At 43.4% G+C, this 20,220-nt stretch overlaps 1 protein-coding gene across 1 annotated transcript in view; it reads right to left on the bottom strand.

The window, feature by feature from the left end:
- Nucleotides 1-1,494: 1,494 nt before the first annotated feature.
- The window catches only part of col28a2a (collagen, type XXVIII, alpha 2a), a 30,780-nt gene continuing 12,054 nt past the window's right edge, over nt 1,495-20,220 (bottom strand). The window contains exons 11-35 of the mRNA XM_031806340.1: nt 14,896-14,964; nt 14,744-14,812; nt 14,017-14,085; nt 12,522-12,590; nt 10,889-10,957; nt 10,731-10,799; nt 10,528-10,596; nt 10,347-10,418; nt 10,103-10,171; nt 9,942-10,013; nt 9,320-9,388; nt 9,068-9,136; nt 8,906-8,974; nt 8,735-8,803; nt 8,539-8,607; nt 8,292-8,360; nt 8,087-8,155; nt 7,894-7,974; nt 7,744-7,779; nt 7,611-7,647; nt 6,961-7,518; nt 6,315-6,811; nt 5,890-6,130; nt 4,094-4,285; nt 1,495-4,005 (exon numbers count right to left, since the gene is read on the bottom strand). Coding sequence (XP_031662200.1) covers nt 3,998-4,005; nt 4,094-4,285; nt 5,890-6,130; nt 6,315-6,811; nt 6,961-7,518; nt 7,611-7,647; nt 7,744-7,779; nt 7,894-7,974; nt 8,087-8,155; nt 8,292-8,360; nt 8,539-8,607; nt 8,735-8,803; nt 8,906-8,974; nt 9,068-9,136; nt 9,320-9,388; nt 9,942-10,013; nt 10,103-10,171; nt 10,347-10,418; nt 10,528-10,596; nt 10,731-10,799; nt 10,889-10,957; nt 12,522-12,590; nt 14,017-14,085; nt 14,744-14,812; nt 14,896-14,964 — 2,829 coding nt within the window. The 3' untranslated portion in view covers nt 1,495-3,997. The remainder of the gene's footprint in view (nt 4,006-4,093; nt 4,286-5,889; nt 6,131-6,314; nt 6,812-6,960; nt 7,519-7,610; nt 7,648-7,743; nt 7,780-7,893; nt 7,975-8,086; nt 8,156-8,291; nt 8,361-8,538; nt 8,608-8,734; nt 8,804-8,905; nt 8,975-9,067; nt 9,137-9,319; nt 9,389-9,941; nt 10,014-10,102; nt 10,172-10,346; nt 10,419-10,527; nt 10,597-10,730; nt 10,800-10,888; nt 10,958-12,521; nt 12,591-14,016; nt 14,086-14,743; nt 14,813-14,895; nt 14,965-20,220) is intronic.

Raw genomic sequence — 20,220 nt, 5'->3', positions numbered from 1 at the left:
TTGTCAGGCTGGACAGATTCAGCCACTAGGCCCTCTCTCCTATCACCGCAAGGCTCCTGGCGCATTCACAGTTATGGATAGCGCCCCTAGGCAGGCAGCTGGGTTGGCAGACAGCTGGGTTCCCAGACAGCTGGGTTGGACATGCCCGAATCCATTAAGGTTGACCATCTCCTCCAGCAGCTCTCCCTGATATGCCATCAGTAGAGTGGTAAAGTTCAGTGCCCTAAATGAGCTTGTTGTGGACACATACACCTTCTGGAGGATGGAAGAAGAGAAACATTCCATCATGTCAGGGAGAGATGCGCCGGTGAGGGAGGACGCATGGCATTCGGGCTATAGGTAGTTAGCTAGAGAAGGTTCCACCACTTGGAGCTTGGCTGCAGCCCGTTTGTACACATGGAGTTGCCCACACTCCAAGCTGGGAGAGGGGGGCAAGTGTTCTAGAAGGCCTCGAGGTCTGAGCTTCTTCATCATCCTTGTCGCAGAAGATGTGCAGAATACTGTCGTCCTCCTCCTCTACAATCACCATGTCTTCCTTCCTTGCTGCTAGTTTGTCGAACATCTGGTGGAAATCTGGGGGGAGACCGTCTATAACCTCGGCCAGGGGTTGTTGGGTGGCCTCTTTGCCCGAAGGCTGGGAGGAAGAATAGCCTCATGGGGGGGGGGGGGGGGGGGGGGGGGGCAACTTCGCGCAATGCATGCAGGACGCTGGGATAGCGAGAGCTGTCTGGGCATGCTCCAGTCCCAAGCTGGTGAAAGATAGAATGAGTGTCTTCCCTGATAAAGAACCCACATAGGCACGGTGTAGGGGAGCAGGGGGCAAGCTGGGTTCACCCTGTGAAGGGGTACTAGTAGCCATAGCTCCAGCAAGTGGGAAGTACGGGCTATGCATCTGCTGGCTGAATCTTAGCTGTGTAGCTAGCTAATCTTGGCATTCAAAGGCTAGCTGAAGAAAAAGTGCATGGCATAAGTCTTCGGTGAGCTAGCTAGGTTAGCCTTGCCTTGCCACATTGGCTAACCAAATCTCAAAAGTCTCCTTCCTCTCTTCCACCGTGGTGGGGAAAAAGCATCATGAAGCAGGTAGCTAAGTGGGCTAGTTTGATGAAGGCTAGCCATGTGGTGCTAGCTTTGACTGGAGCCTGAGAAATTTTCCTTTCAGTAAAAGTACCCAATTCTCTCGACAAGAAGCTGTAATCCCACACTCCACAGCGAGTCCAGGAAAGCAGTGATTCTGTCCGTCAGACTTTGTGTGATTGGAGCTTCTATGTGGTCACCGGTTCCCCATAGTGAGATACCGAAAAAAGCATTTGAAAGAGAACACACAGCACATCTACTCTATAGAACCACACACACAAACAGGCCTCTTTTAAAGATCAAAAAGGTGGAGGGCTTACTTAAACGAAGGAAGGACTAGGTTGGACTGTATGATAGGCTAGATCAGGTTTATTGCTGCCACTATGACGCATCAGTCAGAATACAATGAGGAGACGGAGATAAGAATCCCAAAATTATATTTATTCACAGTTGAAGAACGAACACAAAAAGGCACATGAGGAGAGTTGGAGCTTGGTTAAAGGGGCAATCTGCTGTTCAAACAATAACCGCTGTTTCGGTAAACTGCTCTCAAATTCATAGACAGAGCTATGGATGTAAGGACTGACCATCCGTGATATTTTCTAAATTATAGTTTGAACCATGTTTTGAGGCTATGCAGTGTTTGTAAAACAAGCTTATATTTTGGGTTCTGATGGGGACAGTTGAACTAAGCTCATGAGGCATTTCTTCTTCAAGAATCAGTGCCTTCAGAAAGTATTCACACCCCTTTCATTTTTTCCACATTTTGTTGTATTACAACTTGGAATTTAAAATGGATAAAATGTAGATGTGTGTCACTGATCTACACACAATGCCCCACAATGTCAAAGTGGAATTCTGTTTTTAGAATTTTGTACAAATTAATAAAAAACTAAAAGCTGAAATGTCTGGAGTCAATAAGTATTCAACCCCTTTGTTATGGCAAGCCTAAATAACTTCATGAGTAAAAATGTCCTTTAACCTAACAAGTCAGATAAGTTGTATGGAGTAAAAATTTCCTTTAACCTTTAACAAGTCAGATAAGTTGTATGTAATTCTGTGTGCAATAATGGTGTTTAACATGATTTTTGAATGACTACCCCATCTCTATACCCCATACATAGAATTATCTGTAAGGTCCTTCAGTTGAGCAGTGAATTTCAAGCACAGATTCAACGACAAAGACTAGAGACGTTTTCCAATGACTCTAAAAAGAATGGCACCAATTGTTAGATGGGTAAAAAACAGACATTGAATATCCCTTTGATCATGGTGAAGTTATTAATTTCACTTTTGATGGTGCATCAATACACCCAGTCACTACAAAGATACAGGCTTCCTTCCTAACTCAGTTGACGGAGAGGAAGGAAACCGCTCAGGGATTTCACCATGATACCAATGGTCATTTTAAAAGGAGATGGTGATGGATCAACAACAATGTAGTTACTCCACAATAATAACCAAAATTACAGAATGAAAAGAAGGAAGCCTGAACAGAATAAAAATATTCCAATATATGCATCCTGTTTGCAATAAGGCATTAAAGTAATACTGCAAAACATGTGGCAAAGAAATTTACGTTTTGACCTCAATACAAAGCATTATGTTTGTGGCAAATCTAATACAGCCCATCACTGAGTACCACTTTTCATATTTTCAAGCATGGTGATTCTACATCATGTTATGAGTATGCTTGTCATCAGCAAGGCCCAGGGAGCTTTTTAGGATAAAAAGAAAAGGAATATAGCTAAGCACAGGCAAGTACTAGAGGAAAACCTGGTTCAGTCTGCTTTCCAACAGACACAGGGAGACAAATTCACCTTTCAGCAGGAAAACAACCTAAAACACAAGGCCAAATACACTGAGTGTACAAAACATTAGGAACACCTTTCTAATATTGAGTTGCACCCTCTTTTGCCTCCAGAACAGCCTCAATTCGTCAGGGCATGGACGCTAAAAGGTGTTCTACAGGGATGCTGTCCCATGTTGACTCCAAAGCTTCCCACTGTTTTGTGAAGTTGTCTATCTATCCTTTTTCAATCAATAAAAACAAATACAAAACAAAATCATCAAAACCAGTACGTACACGTGTAAAAAATGTGGTTAATTTCAAAGTTAGCTTTTTCATCAACAGCAACGTGCGATTTCCCAAAACACGTTGGAAGAAAAATACATAGGTCAAGTTGCATACTGTCACTTATAGGCCTGGCGTATGTGACCCTAAAACGGACTAATACATATCATTAAACAAACAAGAAAAATAATTACAGCACCTATTTAATTTAGTTTGCTTTAAAATACAATTACTGAATTCAGACGTATACTACAAAAAAAATAATGTATTCTAGAAGACTATCCCTATATTATAAAACGATATTGTGGGACAGCATAATGGCAGCACAATGTGCTTATGGCTAAGAGGTATGAGAATTGTATTGTGTGATGTTTTTCTCGGGTAAACCTGAAATGACAAACGCTGGGCTTGAACCTATCCCCTTTGTTCAGTACAGCTTACGTTTGAGTAACATTGAGGTATTGAATGGGTTAGTTAATCCAACATCAATATAATAAGAGTAAGGTATAGGATCACTTTTCAAATGTAATAAAACAGTTACCATAGCAACGTTATATTTTCTTCACAAATTCAGACTTCCGTAAATAAAGTCCACAGATAACCATACATCTGAAAAGAAAGGCAACTTCATGAAATCTAGAAGTGGCATGTCCTTCCCTTATTCTCTACACCTCAAGAGAGAGAGACACAGAGAGCTGCAAAAATAACGCTATTTCCAATGATATATGCCTGTTGTAAATATAAAATGTTTAAATATCAGTAGTATACTATTATTAAACATCCTCTGCACTTTGCTTAGTTGGTTCCATGGCAGATTGTTCTGATGAGTTGATTGATCATCTGCCTGTTTTAACCAGCTGTGGAAAATACAGAGAGAGCACATCAAAAAGAATACCAGAAAACAGAGCACCGAAGCTTAAGAGCACTATGAGCTGTGGCACATACCTGTTCTAGATAGAACACAGGTCTTCTTACACACATCCTCTGTCTCAAAGCGGTTGGCATTTCCTTCACAGCTTCCATACCAGAACTGTGCACAGGAATTGGCCTGTTTGTCGTAATACCACTGGATGTTATACTCTCGACAGGTGCCTTGGTCCAAACTCAGGTTACAGCGGGGATTGAGCGAGACAGACTCTGACAAAACAACATCGAAGGAGAGGTATGACATACAGTGCATTCGGAAAGTATTCAGACCCCTTGACTTTTCCCACATTTTTTACATTATATCCCTCATTGTAAAATTTATCAAATTGTATTTTTCACTCATCAATCTACACACAATACCCCATAATGACAAAGAAAAAACAGGTTTTTGGAAATGTTAGCAAAGTTATTAAAAATAAAAAGCTAAAATATCACATTTACATATGTATTCAGACCATTTACTCAGTTACTTTGTTGAAGCACCTTTGGCAGCGATTACAGCCTCAAGTCTTCTTGGGTATGACGCTACAAGCTTGGCACACCTGTATTTGGGGAGTTTCGCCCATTCTTCTCTGCAGATTCTCTCAAGCTCTGTCAGGTTGGATGGGGAGTGTCGCTGCACAGCTATTTTCAGGTCTTTCCAGAGATGTTCGATCAGGTTCAAGTCTGGGCTCTGGCTAGGCCACTCAAGGAGATTTGTCCTGAAGCCACTCCCGCGTTGTCTTGGCTGTGTGCTTAGGGTCATTGTCCTATTGGAAGGTGAACTGCTCTGGAGCAGGTTTTCATCAAGGATCTCTCTGGACTTTGCTCTGTTCATCTTTCCTCCATCCTGACTAGTCTCCCAGTCCCTGCCACTGAAAAACATCCCACAGCATGATGGTACCACCACCATGCTTCACCATAGGGATGGGGCAAGGTTTTCTCCAGACGTGACCCTTCTCATGGTTTGAGAGTCTTTAGGTGCCTTTTGGCAAACTCCAAGAGGGCTGTCATGTGCCTTTTACTGAGGAGTGGCTTTCGTCTGGCCATGCTACCATAAAGGCCTGATTGGTGGAGTGCTGCAGAGATTGTTGTCCTTCTTGAAGATTCTCCCATCCCTACAGGGGAATTATGGAGCTCCTTCAGAGTGACCATCGGGTTCTTGGTTACCTCCCTGACCAAGGCCCTTCTCGCCCGATTACTCAATTTGGCTGAGCGGCCAGCTCTAGCAAGAGTCTTCGTGGTTCCAAACTTCTTCCATTTGAGAATGATGGAGGCCACTGTCTTCTTGGGATCCATTTTTTGGTACCCTTCCCGAGATCGGTGCCTCGAAACAATCCTGTCTCGGAGCTCTATGGACAATTCCTTCGACCTCATGGCTTGGTTTTTGCTCTGACATGCACTGTCAACTGTGGGACTTTATATAGACAGGTGTGTGCCTTTCCAAATCATGTCCAATCAATTTAATTTACCACAGGTGGACTCCAATCAAGTTGTAGAAACATCTCAAGGATGATCAGTGGAAAAAGGATGTACCTGATCTCAATTTCGAGTCTCATAGCAAAGGGTCTGAATACTTGCAAACATTTCTAAAAACCTGTTTTAGCTTTGTCATTATGGGGTATTGTGTGTAGATTGAGGAGGTAAAATATTGATTTAATCCATTTAAGAATAAGGCTGTAATGTAATTAAATGTTGAAAAAGTAAAAGGGTCTGAATACTTTCCCGAATTCAAGGAATTTGAAAACGTGTAAAGATATTGAACGCCAACTTCCATGACAGAAATGACTCTGTTTCTTTATCTAACACAACATGTTGCAGTGTTAGGTCCTAACCTTGGGGGGAAATAGAATTAGGGATAGTAATTGATACAGGCTGAAATTGTCCCTCGCTGGATGATGATGAACCTGTTGTTCCTGAGGATGATGATGCTGATCCTGATAACGAGACAGCTGTGTTGGAGTGGGAGCTTTCCTTTGCAGGGAAGATGGATACTGTTTCGTTAGCTACAGCCACAGTACTACCTCCTCGCACGTGGGTCCTTACGTCTAAATCTTCACCCTCTTCATCATCCACCTGGATGATGACACATACACATAGATTAGTTAGACAGTAACTCAACCCACTACTGCTAAAATGTAATTTAATTGACTAACAGAGCAATGACTATAACAAAGCAATCATTCAATTGCTCCCCTATAACACCTAAGGAGAGATACTTTGTATGATATAAATGTGTCCTGTAAAGGTCTACTTGGACCTGCACTGGGAGTGGTCCAGCATTGAGGGGCAGATCAAAGTTATCTCCACGGCCTCTGATGTGACTCTGGGAACTGGTGCGTCCACTTGGATTTAGGATAGGATCCTCATTATAGGTGTTTCCATGTTTGTTATTCCCATGTCCGTTATTCTCATGTCCGCTATTCCCCTGTCCGCTATTCCCCTGTCCGCTATTCCCCTGTCCGCTATTCCCCTGTCCGCTATTCCCCTCTCCGCTATTCCCCTGTCCGCTATTCCCATGTCCGTTATTCTCATGTCCGTTATTCTCATGTCCGCTATTCCCCTGTCCGTAGTTCCCATTTCCGTTGTTCCCATAGCCGTTGTTCCCATAGCCGTTGTTCCCATAGCCGTTGTTCCCATAGCCATTGTTCCCATAGCCGTTGTTCCCATTTCTTCCAAAGCCATTAGTGTTGCGATTCAACACAAGGGCTCCATTCTCATCCTCACAGAACTGGCTAACAAGCTTTGACTCCAGAGCTGAAAGACAAAAGGAGAGAAATGACAACCTCAGGTAAAGTATAAAATATGATATCTGTATGACAATAAAGGGTAAAGTTGTTATTACTGTACAACAGCATTGTATTAAGTAATGTGTGATACCATACACATATGACCATGTTAATCACCTGGTAGAGTGTTGAAATCGTCGATGAGGTACATATGTTCACTGTCAGGGTCAGAGGCGATCAGATTTAGTTCACGCAGGAACTCGGCCTGGGTTGTATCTGAGGTGTTGACAATCCCCAGGGCATACATCTCAATGTTGGCAGCATGGGCCTCCCTCACAGCAATGTCCAGCTTCACAGGCTCTCGTTTGTCTGTCTGTCCATCTGTGATAACAATGGCCACTTTCCTAACCCCAGTACGGGCACTGTAGAAGGCCTCCTGGGTAGCCTTCCGGATGGCGGTGCTAGTATAGGTTCCCTCACCCACGTAGGACATCTTCCTGATGGCCTGCTTGACATCTTGTTTGGTCATGTAGCGCGCCAGATTGAACTCCAGGTGGACATCCAGACTGTACAGGACTAATCCAATTCTGGTGGCGTTACGTCCAACAGTGGTACGGTCCACCAGCGCTGTGACGAAGTCCTTGATGATTTCAAAGTTTTCCGGACCAACACTCTCTGAGCTGTCAATGACGAATACAAGCTCCATTGGCCTCTCTTTGCACTTGATTCCACATCCTAAAAGCATGAGAGAGATGCTGAATTAACATTATTTAATTAAAGCTTCATGTTTTAGCTTGGATTTATTATTATCATGGTGTTAGTCTTACCACATATTTCCTTGATCAATTTAATGATGTCTTCTCTCTGGAAGTGATAGAAGTGTGAGATTTATATTCATATTTCATATTTTTGTATATATTACAGAGCCATTCAAGCAGTATGTAAAGTTTGTGAACTTACTGTAAGCCCCACTTCACCCTTTACTCCTGGCCTCCCCTGAGTTATGAGAGAAACATTTGAAATGATTCATACATCACTACTTCTAAATGATATGAAAGAACACCATAAAACAGCAATTTTGGTAAAACAATGAATATTTAGAAAACTCACAGACTCTCCAGGAACCCCAGAATCTCCCATGCCCCCCTTTACACCCTTATTTCCTCTCTCACCCTGCAAGCCACGGTCACCCTGCGGTGATGAGACAGGAGGAAGCAACAGGAGCACTGCTGTTAGAGACAAGGTCACTGCATCCATCAGAGGAAGAGGGCTATGAGTTGAAGCATGCATGTCATCCTCTTACCTTACCTCCTGGGAATCCTTCCCCTATGGGTCCCCTTGGCCCTGTCACACCCTGAGACCCCTGCTCACCCTAAAATACAAAAGATGAATCATTAATCAAAACAAGACCCATCGGTTGGTCATTTACCCAAAGGCCAGGTAGTTGAAAAAGAGCTAAAACACACTAAAGATCACAGGTCAGGAGTGGACGGTGTTATTAAACATACCTTGGGGCCGTGCAGACCTTCCCCTGGGGGCCCATTTGGACCAGGGGGTCCTTTCCTTCCAATGTTACCCTGGAAACCAATGATGCTAATTTAATGGGAGGGGACGGACAGGCTACAGACTATAACTAAAGTTGATTGAGTTTGGACATTGCCATCACAGCTGGACTACCGGTATGTGTTAAGGTATTACACTCAGAATGTGACCTATGGCTGAATAATGGAAGTTCTGTTCATATTAGCTTCATACCGGTGGTCCTTGCACACCCTTTCCTTTTGGGCCTGGCAAACCTGGCAATCCTCTGAAGCCAATGTCTCCCTGGGACAGACAGATGTAGAGTCACGTACGATACATAATACACATTCACGTTGACATATAGTAGGTTGTAGCAGATTGACATAGAGGATTTAGGGACAGATACATGAGAGATACAGATGACAAGTACCTTAGGTCCTGGGATGCCAATGCCCTCAGGGCCCTGCTCTCCCTGTAGACCTGGAAGGCCTGGAGGACCCTAAAAAAGAAACAGGGAACAATCCAAATGGAATGAGTTTGGCTTAACACCAGCAATCTGCAGTTAAGTATGCAGTTGGCCATGCTGGTTGTAAGTACTCACCACTGGACCAGGGAAACCTTCACCTTTGGATCCAAAAGGTCCTGATGGACCAGGATTACCACGGTCACCCTGGTAAAAAAAAAACATTATTCAAAACGATGAGCATATGCCTCATAGTAATAGTAATTTCATATTTTCTTTGTTGTGAATTGCAACACTTACCTTTGGCCCAGGTAGCCCATAGCCTGTCTCTCCAGTCGGCCCAGAGGGACCAGGTGGGCCTAGATCACCCTGAGACAGAGAATGAGATAAGCTCATCACAATGCTGTTTATCAGCCAGGATGCGAGGATGCATTGCAACAGACTGCATGTAACAGTGTTTCTTACTGCAGGCTAACAGGCCTGTCAAATGTGTACAGTACCTGCCAAGACTTGCATACAGAAACAGGGTGTTAATAGATGTGTATTTCTTACCTTGGGACCTGCAATGGCCCGTCCCGGTAGTCCTGGCATGCCCAGTCGGCCTGGTGTGCCAGGCTCCCCCTGAAAAAAAAATCAAATAACTTTGAACTCTACAGACACTTTATCCAAACAAGCCCTACACTACCAACAGCCTGCAGAGATTTTCTGCAGAGTCCGCCACTTTTGTAATCTTCTAATGTATTTTGGTTGAACTCAAACTGTTGGCCTGCTATTACAACAATCTCAACAAATATGCAGTCAACACAGTGTGTGTTGAGTGTTGCTTGTAAATAACCTAAATAGACGTTAATTGAATGAATAATGGTAGGTCAAAGCAAACAATACTATCAGGTTCGCTAAATCTGCTGTGCTGTGATCAGATTGTGTTATTGTGTGTTATTGTGTTATTCTCACCATGGCACTTATCGTAAGAGTAGAGGTGTTCTGGTCAAATTCCCAACCTGGCCCCTTTCAATCATGTCCACCAAATCATCCACCTGATTCCCCTTTGGCATATATCACTCCTCACCTCTCCTTACCTCTCCACTATGCTACCTATACAAAGTGCTTTGAGCATCTACTGTAGGTGAAAAGGCGCTATATAAATGCAACCAATTAGTATTATCATTATTACCTTTGCCCCTGAGGGTCCGGTCATGCCAGGAGGTCCATGTAATCCACGGATGCCCCTTTGACCCTGGTCTCCCTGGTAGGGGTGGAGCACACATCATTTACATGACCCCCTCTTGGTGCTTACAGGTTAGTATTACAGAAGGGTAAGGATGTGAAACCTACCTTCTCGCCCTGGGTGCCGATCCCTGCTGCTCCATCAGGACCTCTTATACCAGCTACACCCGCCTCACCCTGGCAGTGGTGAAGGGTAGATGGGACAGACCATTTCACATTGGCACATTCCTTTCCTTTGTGGTATACTAGATCCATTATAGTTCTATAGAATTATACTGGATCTATAGAACTATACGGGATCTATAGAACTATACTGGATCTATAGAAGTGGTGTAAAGGTGAAATAACACACCTTCTGTCCTGGAGCCCCGTCCTCGCCTGGAAGACCAGGTAAGCCAGCCAGGCCAGATGTACCAAGCTCACCCTGGAAAAGAAACAACTAGCTTTTAAAAATATATCACAAGTTCAACAGGCTTATTTGAGAAGGTGTTTTTTTATTATTTGGAAGAGGGTGGATACGGTATTTGTCTTACCTTTGGCCCTGGCTCACCAACGCCTCTCTCCCCTGTAGCTCCGAGCTCTCCTGGGAAACCTTGATCACCCTAGAAATAAGAGAATGGAAAGTAGGGTGAAGAAATCCACCAGGCAAAAACAACAGGCTAGCTACAAACAATAGCAATTAGAGAATTCCATTATCTGGGCCTTTAATTCATGGCTTTACATTGTCTCTACCAACCTTAGGTCCAGGTAAGCCCTCTCCTTGAGGTCCTCTGCCTCCAGGTGGACCTCTGGGACCCTCCACTCCCTGAGGAATAACAATCACAATTACATGTGTGTGTGTGTTTGATGGGAATGCAAGTGTAGTGTTTCGTTAATCTCCGCCACTCAGCTTACCTTCTCCCCCTGGATGCCCGCTCCTGTAAGTCCAACAAGTCCTGGATGACCTGGAGGCCCGAACTCACCCTGAGGTCAAACATAGAAAGGGTTAAGGACAGGGCCCGATTAAGAAATCATAGGCCCCGGGGCTTTGTCTTTCATAGGCCCCCCTGCCTCCAGCTCACGGTGATGGCCGATGCGCTCGTCGTGGCAATAGCCTATCTCAAGATGAGATCATTTGAAAAACAGTGCTGCTGTTAGCTAAAATTGGGAGTTGTTGAGAATATATATTTTTTTATTGGTTCTAAACACAGATTAGTCTTCTCTTTTCAGCATTGGGCATTTGCTTTCCAAACAGCATGTTTTTCCCGAAATTGTATTGTGAATTCTGTAAAAGGCAAACCGACAGCCGCAACTAACCATAGAAATATAATCCATAGATGGCAGTTCTCATTCAAGTCAGGACTGGCATCCATTGCTAGTGTACCCATGAGTTTAACTGTCAAATTGCCAGGGTAAGAGGTCCCAAAACCCTTCTATGGATTATATGTCTATGGCCACAATGCAAAAAACTGTATATTTGACACGCATGCTGCCCAAACTGGGGCCTTCCAAACTGAAAGCAAACTGGTAACTGCCAAAATAAAGGAAACACTTGGGTAAACAAGGTATAAAAAGTATATGTTATGGTGTGGGGGTTTATTTTCCTGGTATGGTTTAGGTCCACTTGTAGAATCTATGTCAAGGTGCATTGAAGCTATTCTGGCATCTCGTGGTGCCCCAACACCCTATTAAAACACATTAGGTTGGTGTTTCTTTTATTTTGGCTGATACCTGTATGTGCTTGTGATAAAACTTAATCCATTATGAACTATTGATTCTCTATGGCTAAATTATGCTCTCTGGTGTATTTTGAACATTTGGCACGGACTCCTGTGGTTGGATAAAAAAGGCATGACTAGCAGGCTCCTGAGGGTTGGCAGTTGCAGTAAAAAAAATCCTAAATATATACTACATACAGTATTTAATATATACAGTATATACTTCCTTTAATATTATTGTAAAACTATTATTATAATATATTTTTGTTTTTTGCTTCCTCTTTGCTTTCTCTTCCCCCAGGGGCCTCAGCCCCGTTAAACCCCTGCATTAATCCGGCCCTGGTTGAGGGTCTAGGTTGGCATTTAAACCTTTATGAGTTTATTGGCGTTTATGTCTTCAAATCAAGATAATTGGTACTAATAGAATCACCAGGCTGAATATCTGCACGAGTGCCTTTCCTAAATGTGATGTGAGCATATAGAGTATCTTGTCCTTGACTACAGAGGGCTAAAATCCCTAACCATCTAACCATAAATGTGGCTTAATTTGAGTGCTAGACACGGGTTATGCCAATAGTTGTATGTAACAATGTACTGTAGCATGGTTGTTTATTGAATCCTACATCATGCAAAAAGAATCCTACCTTCAACTTTCCCACAGTAACTACAGCTATGACCCTCCCCCCCGCCCTTTCTTTCTCAATGGAGTACTCCAAGGAGGCCCAGAGGGAGGATCCAAGGCTTCTTTATGAACTTCATTAGGTCTTTTGTTGGGTAGACATGGCATGTTTGTGTGAATGGCATTGATTAATGATGTATTTACAGCCCACCTTTTCTCCTTTGATTCCTGCACCCGTCTGTCCTCTTGGCCCCCTCGGTCCGGCCAGCCCCCGTTCTCCCTGCAGAACAAAAGACTCTCCCAGTCACACACATCCAGCTCCCACTGGTTCACACAATCACGGCACTATCCTCATTGTTCTCATTCTTAGTCGATAGTGTAGTGGGGACCGGGAGGGTTAAGTTAGCACCTGTCTGTCTTGTGAGTAACATGACATGGTCCTGTATGACTGAAGTTATGTTATTCTCAAATATGGCGTTCATGTTGGAATCTGTTTACTTTATCCTTCTGTTGCTTACCCTTGTCAAACTTGGCAGAGGGAGAGGGTGATGAAATTAGGCATGTTTATTACATCAGCAACAGTTGAAAAATAATTAAATGCAGACACACAGACAGGAACATATTAATTGTTGGGGGGGGGGGGGGGGTTGACCTGTCCTTTAAAACTGCTCTGACCCCTTTTTGGAACGGGGGCTTTCCCATAAGAGCCCATGTTTGGTTACCTCGGGACATTTTCTGTGTTACGCTCATTTTCCCCGATCTGCCTACTACTGCCAAATGTACGTGCATCAACCGCAGGTCACACTCAACACTGCTGTTATTTTATTTGCTCTCAGGTTCTGACTTGAATTAGGAAAAACAGACTGAAGGAAGTATTCCACTGCTAAAGAATTTGTTCACAAGGATGTTTTATACATTTACTCATCCGATATAAGCACTGTGTTCATGTTCACGTCTCCACATGTTACGATGATAATATAACTCCAATAAAACCCAAGATGAACTGTGCTGTCATACAAAAAAGGATAGCTATGTTTACATAATGTGTTCCATTTTGTGTTTGATTGCCACTTAAATCCCATGGAAATCCAGCCCCTCTCCAAGTGTATGTGATGTTTGAACAGTCCACATATAAGATATGATATGTCACTCCACAAGTTGCAAGATGGAGAAATGACATTGTTTTTAAAGGGTTTGCATGCGCGCATCAACATGAATGGTAACACACTTGACTGAGAACTAGCTGTGGGTAGACTACTTTGGAGAAGAGCAGGGCCTGGCTTTGGCAGATGCAGTAAATGTGTTTATTACACAGTTCCTCCCTCTGAAATTCAGTGAATGAGAGTTGTGCTTTCATGCTTATGTAACTCTTTGTCAGTTTCTGAGGCTAATTGTAGCCCAACAGATGGCCATCTTCAACAGCCCAGGCGCTGGTAGAATCAAGAGGTTGAGAAGCCGTCTGATTTATGGTTAGGTCTGTTTCTGCTATTGGTGTAACACAAAGAAGGTCTTTTGAGTGGACATTCTGCTTCCAGCACTGTAGCTAATGATAATCCCAGAAAGGATGCTGTGGGCTAACACAATTCTGTGGGCTAAGACAATAGAAAGAATGGAGGATAAAAATGAAGAGGAGCGCATTCTAGCTGCACCCAGATCATTTCTCTATTGTATTTTCCCTTTTATTCATGACAAAATCGTAATCATACCTTTGGCCCAGGGAGCCCCTCTCCGTGGGGTCCTTTCTCCCCTTGAAAACCTTGTGGCCCTTGAGGCCCCTGTAAAATAAACCAGCATTATCCTTTTACCAACATTGGGTCAGATGACACTGTCTATGTAGTTGTCATTCCTACTGTGATATACACTGAGTATACAAAACATTAAGGATACCTCCTCTTTTCATGACATAGGCTGGTCATGTGAATCGAGGTGAATGCTATGATCCCTTATTGATGTCAGCTGTTAAATTCACTTCAATCAGTGTAGATGAAGGGGGGGAGACAGGTTAAAGAATAGTTTTTAAGCCTTGAGTCAATTGAGACATGAATTGTGTATGTATGCTATTCAGGGGTGGAATGGGCAAGACAAAATATTTAAGTGGTAGTAGGTGCCAGGCACACCGGTTTGTGTAAAGAACTGCAACGCTGCTGGGTTTTTCACGCTTAACAGTTTCCGGGTGTATCAAGAATGATCCACCACCCAAAGGACATCCAGCCAACTTGGCACAACTGTGGGAAGCATTGGAGTCAACATGGGCCAGCATCACTGGGGGGGGGGGGGGGGGGGGTGCAACTCAATGTTAGGAATTTGTTCTTAATGTTTTGTACACTGAGTGTATAGTATCACTCACAAAGTGTATCATGTTGTCAATGAAACCAAACTACATAATATAGTAAGCTACAGTAAAATACTAGTCGGGTGTTTCATTCCACTCACTGGCTGGCCATATTCACTCAACCCTGTCGGACCAGGGGGGCCGGGTTTTCCCTGGAATCCCAGATCACCCTGGAAAAAAGACACGGTGAGATGGAACAGGTAACATAAAACAATTCATTAGTTAGACAAAAGCAAAAACAGACTAAATGTACCTTTGGTCCAGGAAGTCCAATACCATTTTCTCCCTGAATTCCGGCCGGGCCAGCTTGACCCCGATCACCCTGTGATGACAAACACAAGAGACACAGATTAAAGGTAGCAGCAAACAAAGACAGCAGCATAATACATATCCAATGTCAAGAACAAGGGAGTGGGTTTCAGCTAAAGGACGGTACAAAGCTCTAATTCAGTCTAGGCAGTTCAGAGAAACTTTTACATTCCGTTGTTTTACATTTACATTCAGATTCAGATTAATGTTAACTGACATCACATAGAACCATTGTCTTTTAATTGATCTTACTTAGAGATATGGTAATCCCAACATGATACCAATTACAGTTGAAGTCGGAAGTTTACATACACTTAGGTTGGAGTCATTAAAACTCGTTTTTCAACCACTCCACAAATTTCTTGTTAACAAACTATAGTTTTGGCAAGTCGGTTAGGGCATCTACTTTGTGCATGACACAGGTCATTTTTCCAACTATTGTTTACAGACAGATTATTTCACTTATAATTCACTGTATCACAATTCCAGTGGGTCAGAAGTTTACATACATTAAGTGTCACACCCTGGCCATAGAGAGGTTTTTATTCTCTATTTTGGTTAGGCCAGGGTGTGACTAGGGTGGGCATTCTATGTTATTTTTTCTATGTTTTTGTATTTCTTTGTTTCTGGCTGGGTATGGTTCTCAATCAGGGACAGCTGTCTATCGTTGTCTCTGATTGGGAACCATACTTAGGTAGCTCTTGCCCACATGGGTTTTGTGGTTAGTTGTTTTCTGTATAGTTAGTTTCCTTACAGAACTGTTCGTTTTCCTCTTTGTAATTTTTTGTTCTAGTGTTCTGGTTTTAATAAAATATCATGAACACGTCTCACGCTGCGCTTTGGTCCAGTCATTCACAGGAAGAGGATCGTTACATTAAGTTGACTGTGCCTTTAAACATCTTGGAAAATTCCAGAAAATGTGGTCATGGCTTTAGGCTAATTGACATCATTCGAGTCAATTGGAGGTGTACCTGTGGATGTATTTCAAGGCCAACCTTCAAACTCAGTTCCTCTTTGCTTGACATCATGGGAAAATCAAAATAAATCAGCCAAGACCTCAGAAAAACAAATGTAGACCTCCACAAGTCTGGTTCATCTTTGGGAGCAATTTCCAAATGCCTGAAGGCACCATATTCATCTGTACAAACAATAGTACGCAAGTAAAAACACCATGGGACCACGCAGCCATCATACCGCTCAGGAAGGAGACGCGTTCTGTCTCCTAGAGATGAACGTATTTTGGTGCGAAAAGTGCAAATAATCCCAGAACAACAGCAAAGGACCTTGTGAAGATGCTGGAGGAAACAGGTACAAAAGTATCTATATCTACAGTAAACGAGTGCAAATCAATCCCAGAACAACAGCAAAGGACCTTGTGAAGATGCTGGAGGAAACAGGTACAAAAGTATCTATATCCAAAGTAAAACGAGTCCTATATCGACATAACCTGAAAGGAAGAAAGAAAGGAAGAAGGAAGAAGCTACTGCTCCAAAACCACCATAAAAAAGCCAGACTACAGTTTGCAACTGCACATGGGGACAAAGATCATACTTTTTGGAGAAATGTCCTCTGGTGTGATGAAACAAAAATAGAACTGTTTGGCCATAATGACCATTGTTATGTTTGGAGGGAAAAGGGGAAGACTTGCAAGCCGAAGAATACCATCCCAACCGTGAAGCACGGGGGTGGCAGCGTCATGTTGTGGGGGTGCTTTGCTGCAGGAGGGACTGGTGCACTTCACAAAATAGATGGCATCATGAGGCCGGAAAATTATGTGGATATATTGAAGCAACATCTCAAGACATCAATCAGAAAGTTAAAGCTTGGTCGCAAATGGGACATCCAAATGAACAATAACCCCAAGCATACTTCCAAAGTTGTGGCAAAATGGCTTAAGGACAACAAAGTCAAGGTATTGGAGTGGCCATCATAAAGCCCTGACCTCAATTCTATAGAAAGTTTGTGGGCAGAACTGAAAATGCATGTGCGAGCAAGGAGGCCTACAAACCTGACTCAGTTACACCAGCTCTGTCAGGAGGAATGTGCCAAAATTCACCCAACTTGTTGTGGGAAGCTTGTGGAAGGCCGGAAACATTTGACTCAAATTAAATACATTTGCATTGATGTCAGAGTGATTAGAGGGACAATGGAGTGCTGAGTACCAAGCAGTTAGCAAGTTTGGTAGGCTACTAATGACCAGCAGCAGCATCAGAGCTTGGAGAGGACAAAAAGGCTTCTCAACAGTTTTTACCCCCAAGCCATAAGACTCCTGAACAGGTAACCAAATGGTTACTTGGACTATTTGCATTGTGTGCCCCCCAAACCCCTCTTTTACGCTGCTGCTACTCTCTGTTCAAATATGCATAGTCATTTTAACGATACCTACATGCACATACTACCTCAATAAATCTGACTAACAGGTGTCTGTATACAGCCCTGCTACTCTTTTTTCAAATGTATTTTTACTGTTGTTTTATTTCTTTACACACACACACACACACACACAGAGGGAAAAAAGTATTTGATCCCCTGCTGATTTTGTACGTTTGCCCACTGACAAAGATATGATCAGTCTATAATTTTAATGGCAGGTTTACTGGAACAGTGAGAGACAGATAACAACAAAAAAATCCAGAAAAAAACCGCATGTCAAAAATGTTATAAATTGATTTGCATTTTAATGAGGGAAATAATTGTTTGACCCCCTCTCAATCTGAAAGACTTCTATCTCCCAGATGTCTTTTATACAGGTAACGGGCTGAGATTAGGAGCACACTCTTAAAGGGAGTGCTCCTAATCTCAGTTTGTTACCTGTATAAAAGACACCTGTCCACAGAAGCAATCCATCAATCAGATTCCAAACTCTCCACCATGGCCAAGACCAAAGAGCTCTCCAATGATGTCAGGGACAAGATTGTCAGGGACACAAGGCTGGAATGGGCTATTAGACCATCGCCAAGCAGCTTGGTGAGAAGGTGACAACAGTTGGTGAGATGGAAGAAACACAAATGGAAGAAACACAAAAGAACTGTCAATCTCCCTCGGCCTGGGGCTCCATGCAAGATCTCACCTCATGGAGTTGCAATGATCAAGAGAACGGTGAGGAATCAGCCCAGAACTACACTGGAGGATCTTGTCAATGATCTCAAGACAGCTGGGACCATAGTCACCAAGAAAACAATTGGTAACACACTATGCCGTGAAGGACTGAAATCCTGCAGCGCCTGCAAGGTCCCCCTGCTCAAGAAAGCACATATACAGTGGGGAGAACAAGTATTTGATACACTGCCGATTTTGCAGGTTTTCCTACTTACAAAGCATGTAGAGATCTGTATTTTTTTTATCATAGGTACACTTCAACTGTGAGAGACGGAATATAAAACTAAAATCCAGAAAATCACATTGTATGATGTTTAAGTGATTAATTAGCATTTTATTGCATGACATAAGTATTTGATACGTCAGAAAAACAGAACTTAATATTTGGTACAGAAACATTTGTTTGCAATTACAGAGATTATACGTTTCCTGTAGTTCTTGACCAGGTATGCACACACTGCAGCAGGGATTTTGGCCCACTCCTCCATACAGACCTTCTCCAGATCCAGGTTTCGTGGCTGTCGCTGGGCAATATGGACTTTCACCTCCCTCCAAAGATTTTCTATTGGGTTCAGGTCTGGAGACTGGCTAGGCCACTCCAGGGCCTTGAGATGCTTCTTATGGAGCCACTCCTTAGTTGCCCTGGCTGTGTGTTTCAGGTCGTTGTCATGCTGGAAGACCCAGCCACGACCCATCTTCAATGCTCTTACTGAGGGAAGGAGGTTGTTGGTCAAGATCTCGCGATACATGGCCCCATCCATCCTCCCCTCAATACGGTGCAGTCGTCCTGTCCCTTTGCAGAAAAGCATCCCCAAAGAATGATGTTTCCACCTCTATGCTTCACGGTTGGGATGGTGTTCTTGGGGTTGTACTCATCCTTCTTCTTCCTCCAAACACGGCGAGTGGAGTTTAGACCAAAAAGCTGTATTTTTGTCTCATCAGACCACATGACCTTCTCCCATTCCTCCTCTGGATCATCCAGATGGTCATTGGCAAACTTCAGACGGGCCTGGACATGCGCTGGTTTGAGCAGGGGGACCTTGTGTGCGCTGCAGGATTTGAATCCATGACGGCGTAGTGTTTTACAAATGTTTTTTTTGAGACTGTGGTCCCAGCTCTCTTCAGGTTATTGGCCAGGTCCTGCCGTGTAGTTCTGGGCTGATCCCTCACCTTCCTCATGATCATTGATGTCCCAAGAGGTGAGATCTTGCATGGAGCCCCAGACCGAGGGTGATTGACCGTCATCTTGAACTTCTTCCATTTTCTAATAATTGCGCCAACAGTTGTTGCCTTCTCACCAAGCTGCTTGCCTATTGTCCTGTAGCCCATCCAAGCCTTGTGCCGGTCTACAATTGTATCCCTGATGTCATTACACCCTCTCTGGTCTTGGCCATTGTGGAGAGGTTGGAGTCTGTTTGATTGAGTGTCTTTTATACAGGTAACGAGTTCAAACACGTGCAGTTAATGCATGTAATGAGTGGAGAACAGGAGGGATTCCTAAAGAAAAACTAACAGGTCTGTGAGAGCCGGAATTCTTACTGGTTGGTAGGTGATCAAATACTTACAAGTATGTCATGCAATAAAATGGTAATTAATTACTTAAAAATCATACAATGTGATTTTCTGGATTTTTGTTTTAGAGTCCGTCTCTCACAGTTGAAGTGTACCTATGATAAAAATTACAGACCTCTACATGCTTTGTAAATAGGAAAACCTGCAAAATCGAGAGTGTATCAAATACTTGTTCTCCCCACTGTACATGCCCGTCTGAAGTTTTCCAATGAACAACTGGGTGTAAGTGTTGGGGTCAGCTGAGACCAAAATGGAGCTCTTTGGCAACAACTCAACTCGCCGTGTTTGGAGGAGGAGGAATGCTGCCTATGACCCAAAGAACACCATCCCCACCATCAAACATGGAGGTGGAAACATTATGCTTTGGGGGTGTTTTTCTGCTAAGGGGACAGGACAACTTCACCGCATCAAAGGAACGATGGACGGGGCCATGTACCGTCAAATCTTGGGTGAGAACCTCCTCTCAGCCAGGGCATTGAAAATGGGTCGTGGATGGGTATTCCAGCATGACAATGACCCAAAACACACGGCCAAGGCAACAAAGGAATGGCTCAAGAAGAAGCACATTAAGGTCCTGGAGTGGCCTAGCCAGTCTCCA

This window comes from Oncorhynchus kisutch, linkage group LG26, assembly GCF_002021735.2.
Source record: "Oncorhynchus kisutch isolate 150728-3 linkage group LG26, Okis_V2, whole genome shotgun sequence".
Lineage (NCBI taxonomy): Eukaryota > Metazoa > Chordata > Actinopteri > Salmoniformes > Salmonidae > Oncorhynchus > Oncorhynchus kisutch.
Note: the sequence above shows the minus strand (reverse complement) of the source record. Positions and strands in the feature narration are given on the sequence as shown.